Source organism: Myzus persicae, unplaced genomic scaffold, assembly GCF_001856785.1.
Source record: "Myzus persicae strain clone G006 unplaced genomic scaffold, MPER_G0061.0, whole genome shotgun sequence".
NCBI lineage: Eukaryota > Metazoa > Arthropoda > Insecta > Hemiptera > Aphididae > Myzus > Myzus persicae.
In genome coordinates, this window is record NW_019100897.1 from 5,311 (window position 1) to 14,021 (window position 8,711).

At 38.0% G+C, this 8,711-nt stretch overlaps 1 protein-coding gene across 1 annotated transcript; it reads right to left on the reverse strand.

Annotated features, from left to right (window-relative positions):
• Positions 1–2,477: 2,477 nt before the first annotated feature.
• LOC111026657 (death-associated inhibitor of apoptosis 1-like) lies at positions 2,478–3,056 on the reverse strand. Its single transcript, XM_022304777.1, has 2 exons — positions 2,673–3,056; positions 2,478–2,549 (listed from the first exon to the last, which is right to left on the reverse strand). Exons 1-2 carry the CDS (start codon positions 3,054–3,056, stop codon positions 2,478–2,480), a joined length of 456 nt encoding a protein of 151 aa, XP_022160469.1.
• Between the last annotated feature and the right edge of the window lie 5,655 nt (positions 3,057–8,711).

Here is an 8,711-nt window from a genome sequence, read left to right on the forward strand (position 1 = left end):
GTACACTGTTTCGTGCGACACGTGGAATTTTTGTTCATTTCGTGACGACGCGCGACTGTGTTTGTGTTTAACGTTACGAATTTAACTGTTGTTTTTATGTAAGTTTGTGTACGATGAGTGGGCCAAGTAAATTTCGTGATATTCCAGAGCCAGACGAAATGTCTACAATTTCTCCGAAGACGAAGAATCAAAAAGGCAAGGCAAGTAAAACATTTTTTATTGGTTTAGTATGCTACATAATCAGTAGATCAGTATTATATTGTATATTTCATACTGTATATTCATAAATATTTTTTCCCTGCAGTATGTAAGCAGTGGTCAAAAGATTATTGTCATCAATATGTTCAAAGACATTACATTGAAGTCTTCGGATATGAAGTATGACGATATGATTACTAAAATATCACAAACCACGGGTATAGGTAGTCAAACCATCAGTAGAACCATATCGGAGTATAAAAGGAAGAAAACTGTCAGTTCTCCCAACAAAAAGCGAGCAAAAAAATCTCTTTTCGACAAAATTGACGATTTAGATCGCAATGGATTAAGGCAAAAGGTACATGGTATTTGGTTGCGTCGTGAACTACCGACGATCGATAAGATATTACATGAGGTGAACGAAGATCCATCGCTTCCAAACTTCAAACGTACCACCTTGTATAATATCATAAAAAAATTGGACTTCGTATTCGCTAAACGAAAAAGGTGCAGTGTGTTGACCGAGCGGGAAGACTTGATCAATTGGCACCGCAATTACTTATTCGACATACGCAGATATCGCGAGGAAGAACGAACCATATATTACTTGGACGAAACATGGTTGAATGCCGGTGATTGTGTGGACCGCGTGTGGATGGACAAAACGGTAAATTCAAAACACGACGCGTTCAACAAAGGTCTTACAACTGGTCCAACCAACCCAACCGGTAAGGGAAAACGCCTTATTATTCTCCATATTGGTTCGGACAAAGGATTTTTACCAGGCGGTCTTTTATGTTTCGAGTCGAAGAAGAATAGTGCCGATTACCACGACGAAATGAATGGTGATAATTTCAAAGAGTGGTTTGAATCTATTCTTCCTCGACTCGATCCCAATTCTATTGTGGTTATGGATAACGCACCTTATCATTCCGTCCAAGCCGAAAAATATCCAGTTGCCAGTTGGAATAAACCCGATATATTGGAGTGGTTTAATTCCAAAGGTGTCGTTTTTGACCACCCAATGTTGAAGGCACAACTCTTGGTTCGAGCACGTGAGTTAAAACCACGTCATAAATCTTACATTATCGACAATTTGGCAAAAGATGCAGGACACACCGTCCTCCGATTACCCCCGTACCATTGCGAATTCAATCCAATTGAATTAGCATGGGCAATGGTAAAAGGGTACGTGAAGCGGTTGAATACAACATTTAAGATTGACGACGTTCGCCAACTTCTTTACACGGCTATAGAACGGGTAACGGCAGAAAATTGGCAAAATTTTATTAAACACGTTATTGAGGAGGAAAATAAAATTTGGAAAGTTGACGACATCATGGAAGAATTGATTGAAGGAATGGAACCATGCGTGCTGACAATAACTGGAGAAACTTCTGATGATGAATCTTCTTAATTCTATTTTAATTATTATATTGTAAGTATTTTAAAATATGAATTGTATTTTTATATTTTACGTAAAATTGTATTATTGTTTTTTAAATTATTATATTGTAAGCATTTGTAAATACGAATTGTATTTTTATATTTTACGTACGTCATACATAAAACACCAGATAATCCCTCGTAAAATAATTTACTTTACAAACATGGTTTCATTTTATATAAAAAGAAACATAAATAAAGCAAAAAAAGAAACTGATTTGTATAGCTCAATGCGATACGCAACGTATGTGATCAAAGTAGTGTTCAACAGTGTATTTTAAGTTATTGTTTCACAATGCTAGCCGACAATAGACTAAAGCGACGCTCTAGCCGGCGGCGTTGGTTTAGTATCGTGTTTTCAATGAAACCACGCCCATGCGCAGTAGTCGGCCGCCGACTGTGTTTCTTATTCTGAATAGACTATAGACATATTGACAAATTCAAATCAGCTTTCAGAAGTTATATCGCGTTTACCGTTTCATCGGTGTGATTGACAAAAGATTAGTATATTTTGGATGAAATAATAGACGTTTGCAATCCCCTTAAGTGTTAACTTAAAGTTAAAAACTCGTATAAACATTTATTTTTCATAAAGTTAGAACAATATCAAACAAGACATTATCACTGATTTTAAAATATTGATAAAAAAAAAACTAAAAATGCTATTGGCAAGCTACGAACACCAAATGAAAGTGGCAACACTGTAGATTTAGAATCCGTTGATAAAGTACTGATTATTGAGACCCAGAACGAGATTTCATTGACGAGAAATTCCTATATGTGAGATTTCATATGAGATCTCACTACCAACTTTTGGTAATTTGTTGAGATTTCTAATTAGATCTCATAACAAAAATAAGTAACATGGTGAAAAACCCCGTGGCGGTCAACGTGTTAACAGGATACTAAGCCAAATACTAACGCGATTAAATTGTTTAATATAATTCCATATTTATTCAACAAAAATATATATTATACATATTATATAGCTGCATGTAAGCCGACAACATCATACGATTCTGATTTACATCTACGTCTTGACTATTATCACGGGTATTACTTTTGTCATTAAATTCATTATTAACATTATCAATAAATTCTGCACCTTTATATAATAATACAAATACACATTTAGGGTTATACAAGGCGTGTTGTTGCCACACTTCGTCATTTTCCACCCATATTCTCAATAACAAACCGCAGTAGAAACATTGTACTAAGTCGCCCGCCCCGGTATAAGTGAAACCGCATTCAGTCAGCGAATATTTATCTTGATACGATTGTGATGGGTGTGAATCGAATGTTTTCAGCCTCGATATAAAACTTATATACTCGGGATATTCGAGATTAGAGTTCTCTTGCACCGAACGCACTAGAGATCGACAATCGACAGAACATTTTAATAAATTCATTGTATTGAACCGTATAAAAATAATAAATCGTAGATAATTCGTTCTAGGTTTGAAAGTTGATAAGACACCTCTACCCAGTGTAAAGGTTTGTGAGTAACTGTCAGCTGTATGAACTAGTAATTCACCAGCAGTGTAAGCTAAGCAAAGCAATAACAATAATATAAACTAAAAATATTTGGATAGTGGTATGTAAAATACAACGTTGAGTTATTCCCTATTATCAGGTACCCGCCACACATGTGACAAGATGTGTAAGATGTGGCCGCATATAGTAAATTGTGATATACGCCGAAGTCGAGCGCTGACCGAACTTAACGGACGATTATTTCTTATCGTAATGTCCAACACCACGTCGAATACAGATCAGACAGCCAACAGAGTTCAATCACGTTCCACATCCTTGTGTATATTCGTCTCTCGTCTACATTTTATTATTATTATTTTACAACACTGTGTGTCGTATATTTACGAAAATGTTTAACTGCAAGATTTGTAATAAAGTTTACGTTCATAAGCGTGATTTAAACAGGCACGCTAAAACCCACGATGGATCAACGAATTCGTGTGGGATATGTCTCAAGGCGTTCACCCGCCGGGACAAACTTCGAAACCACGTAAAAAATATTCATGGTAAGTACATTGATTATTATGACGTTGAGCCGAAAAAACCTTTTTGTTATTCATAGTTACGTAAACTAACATTGTTGAATTATTATCATATCTTATAATTATAAGTTATTAATTTTTAAGTCAGTTGTTTGTGTAATGAAAAATTAGAGTTCTACACATATGGTGTTTTTTCGGGACAACAACGATTTACTTAATTAGGGGTTATTAATTAAATTATTTTTAAAATATATTGATAGCTAAAAACACTCCCGAATACCACAACGCTGTACGGATAGGCGACGCAATGGGTAAATCATTTTTTCTTATTAATAATAATAATAACGACGCTATCTTAATATTAATAATGTATGTTAGGTCGCGCATCAGTCATAAACTGGGCACCCCCCGCCACTACCCCTGACGCACAACTATATGTTTCGCCACTGCCGTACATCACGACTAGCCGCCGTCGTGCTGGCACATCTACTCCCCAGCCTCAACCCTCATCGTCATCGGCCTCCCGCACACCGGTTATCGTTTCCCCACCACCCGCACAGGCTATCGTCGACGGAACAGACGCAAGATCCCTCGCCACCACCGCACTACCACTTTCACTTTCAACACCGTCCATCGAGGAAGACGTGGCTCACACGGAAAATACTAGTATAAATATCAAACGTAAAAAGGCGCGCATACAAAAGGTTAATACGTCGGGCTTTATTGAGATCGAGTCATCACATAAACGAGCAATCGTATGGTATTTTAGGAAGAACGTTGATAACGTAGCTAGTTATCGTGCATTCCTCAATTCGATAGAGTCCGAATTAATCGCGAAATTACGCTAGTGCGTTCATATTAACCCTATTAAATACAATCTTAAATTAGAGGCCACATACGTAATACCAAACTTGGACAATTCTGCTCAAAATCGGGTATTTAAAACTTCAGCCAGTGAACTCTATGCGCACAGCAATGTCGAGGGTTTGGTGGATCGTGATTTCGCATCGCTCCAGGCCGAAGAAGATTCGTACGCCGGGAAATACAGCGGGTTCGCCTTATCGTGCATCGACGGATTGCTCTTGGGTGTGTACGAGTATGCGCCTATGGGGGTATCCTTCGTACTTACCGTTGCCGGAAAGTATTCCGAGTCGGGAGGCCGTTGTTAACCCTCAAAATATCGACCGACAATGTTTCAAGTGGGCAATTCTCGCCGAACATGTGTCTAGCGATCGCACACGAGTGGGCATGAATTATTCGAGGGAAGAACATCATTACGACTTTTCTGCGTTGTCAACTCCCACTCCCGTATCCTGATACAATTATTTGAAAGGTCGAATCCGGGTATGACAGTAAATGTATATGGTGTGAGAAATTGTGTAGAATATAAAAAAAATAAAAAATCTATCCCACAATCTGCCGCATACCCACTGCGCGTCGTAGAGGAGGAAAAGGCAAACCATTTCGACCTACTACTAATCACCGGAGAGGGTGCTAATTATCACTATGCGTATATATTTTGACTGTATGTTGAAACTTACGAAAGTTGAGCTTTTTCTTTTGGATGATTATGAGAAAATACTTTTCATAGAGTCCGGTACGCGTGGTGGTCTGGTGCAGGCCAGCAAGCGTCACGCTCGCGCCAATAATCCGGAGACACCAGGATACAATGCCGACGAACCCAGCACGTCCCTCATATACTTAGATGGTGATTATAAAATATAAATTATATATCCACATCTATATTGCGGATAATAATACCGATATATTTACCGGTGTATTAACCGATTTTTAACATTCAAGATAATAATTTGTATGGGTACGCGATGTGCAAATATATACCGATTAGCGATTTCTCATGGTACCCGGGAAACCCCGAAGTTGCCCTCGATCAGCTACAATGGATGCGCTAGACGGATGACATTGGTAGATTTTACGAAGTCGACATTTCTTATCCTCAACACCTACACGACGCTCACAATGATATCCCGTTCCTGCCACACGCTAACTACCACGCGGGTCCACCGTGCGAAAGTTGATGGTGACATTTCTGAGGAAAGAACGCTACGTGGTTCATTATATGAATTTAAAACAGGCCATGGATCACGGCGTCGTAGTAGAAAAAGTGATTATTAATATTATCATTATTATTATGTGTATACGCATCATATTACTTTTTTCGTACATTTCAGACGCATCGAGTATTGGAATTCCGACAATCCCCATGGATGGCTCCGTACATAAACCTCAACACAAAGTTTTTTAAAGATTTAAACAATTCGGTGTTCGGTATGTTATTTATAAATTTTACGAAAAAACATTTTTTTTTTTTTCCGAACCTTGAACTACTTAAACTTTACATAACGTCCACTGTGTGTATGTAGGGAAAACAATGGAGAACATGCGTTGCCGATTAGACTTAGAGCTTGTTTCGTCCCCGCGCAGAATGCGGAAGCTCATAAATTGACCGACGTTCAAATATTGTACGACTTACAATGAAAATCTCTCGATGGTCACTCAACATGGTAAAGAAGTTTCTGCAAGCCTATCTACATAGGATTTACCGTACTAGAACTTAGTAAAGTTTTAATGTACGGATTTCATTATGACGTCATGAAACGTCATTACGGAGATAGGATTGAGTTGTTGTATACCGATACTGGTGCGTTTATAATATAATATGAATTCTAGAAAAAATATATATTATGTATCATATTATATTATTATGTGTTTCAGATTCGCTATTCTACCGTGTGGAGACAAAATATTTTTACGATGACTTGGCAGCCAATCCGAATCTTATGCGGTTTATGGATACCTCCAATCTACCACCCGATCACAAGTGTTACTCAACTGATAGGAAACGGATTCCAGGCCTGTTCAAAAATGAAGCCGATTCCCGCACAGTGTACGAATTCGTAGCGCTGCGTGCCAAGTCTTACGCGTACGACGTGGAGCAGGACGTCTGCATTCGTGCTAAGGGTGTTGTGAGTCACGTGGTTCGTAATCACCTGATCTTCGCCGAACATAAGCGATGCTTATTCGCTGATGTAGACGACGACGCGGATTCTGACGAGCGTGACGAAGAGTTCGACGCTAACATGGGGAAAATGATCGCAGCCGATTCTGCGCTTAAAGCTGTAACTCAAATACATCGGAACGCCTCAACGCCCGCAACACACCCACCGTCAACACCCGTACACCCGTCACAATGTTATAGTTATATGCCTTTCACGCCGTACAGAGAAAATATCTCTATACGGTCGTTTAAGCATGAAGTGCGGACAATTAGAGCTATGAAGCTCGTCTTAAACAGGGCGGACGATAAACGATACATTCTACCCGATAGAATTAATACGCTCGCGCACGGACACTATCGCATAAATGATTGAATTTCTACTATTATTATTATTATTGTTAAACTGTTGCATAGCTGTAAATATAATATAATACCATTTTAAAACTATCATAACTATTATTATTATTATTATTATTTCGATACTACCGTAGTAAGAAGCGCTTAGGCTTGTCACGTGACGTGTATTCTTAGTATTATGTATAATATGTATTACGCGACTCGTGTCTCAGTACATGTTGCATTGCGTTAAATATATTTATAAACAATACATCACCCCTTAAAATTAATATTATACTCTTCGTGTTTCATAACATACTGTATAGAGTTGAATATATTTATAAACTATACATCATCCCTTAAAAAATATAACGCACACGCAGTGCATGAGGGTGATGTGACGACACACGTGCTGCGTCCAATAAAAAATTCATATCTTACCTTTCTTATCTTCAAACATGTTTAGTCAGGCATATATCACGGTGTTGATAGTATTATTTTTAAAAATCCCTTCTAATTCTCACCGTGATAAGACGCCGATGAGATGTAGGGAAAATTCATATTCCTACACGCGGAAATCCCCTGTCGCGGTCGCTAGTGCTCCAGTAGTCTTTAGAGACCACCATTTGCGATCGTACTCAGCGTGAAATAACAAGACATTAATATATCGTCCTCGTGTTCATTTTTCGACGATGTCCCCACGACACGATGCTTGGTAAGTTTCTAGACTAACATTTTATACTATCCTATTAAATTTATTTTATTTTTAGTCACCACAATTATTCCCTGCTACATACAGACTGGAGGACTACACGCTCCAAGTCACAGAATATGGGGTGTCGGATACCAATTATTCGCTTGGATTCGATGCTGGTCAACGTTGGACAAGCGACGCAGATTCACCACCTATACTAGACTTTTTATCCGGACAATTACGTGGATTTATCAAGTGAGTCTTAAGAGGGCGTTATGGTACCGAAATTCGGCCGTAAAAACATGGTTTCGTACTTCAAGTTTTCCTCAGCTCTCGATAGTCGTAGAAACATGATTTTTTCACCAAAATAAACGTGAGAAGTTCCTCTAGATTTTGTCGTGCCAGATTTTCGAATTTTTTTTTCAAACCGATTATATTTGCATTTGAAAATTTCAAAATTTTCACAATTTTTAAAAAATTATATAAAATAGACAAAAATAGATATCAAAAATCTGGCACGACAAAATCTAAAGGAACTTCTCACGTTTATTTTGGTGAAAAAATCATGTTTCTACGACCAATGAGGGCTGAGGAAAACTTGAAGTACGAAACCATGTTTTCGGTAAGAAAAACACGATTTAACAGCCGTCGTGTGCTGCTGAACTGACTATAGCGGCAGCGTTCAAAAATAGTGTTCATACCACTACCCCGCGCTCGACTGTAGCCATACCGCACCATAGTTCTTATCGCGACCGGCCCGCTTGCCGTTTATAAATAATCGGTACGAAAACAATAATTATTATGTTGGTGACAGAATTGTTTTCATAATACCCATATTGAATTTTATATTTCGTAGTTTCGTACATTATTATTATTCTGCTCGCCGTGTCTTACACCAACTAAAAATCTCACATCCTAAAATTGTTATACATTTAATTAGTATATTATTACAGATTATTTATTTGTTTATGTATTAGTATATAAATGGATTGAACAATTT

Excerpts from the sequence above, each read along its gene's own strand:
- LOC111026657 (XM_022304777.1), bottom strand. The coding sequence starts at position 3,056 with ATGAATTTATTAAAATGTTCTGTCGATTGTCGATCTCTAGTGCGTTCG. Across the intron at positions 2,550-2,672 it reads ATAATAGTCAAGACGTAGAT|TATCCTGTTAACACGTTGAC; the intron begins GTAAATCAGAAT and ends TATTTGGCTTAG.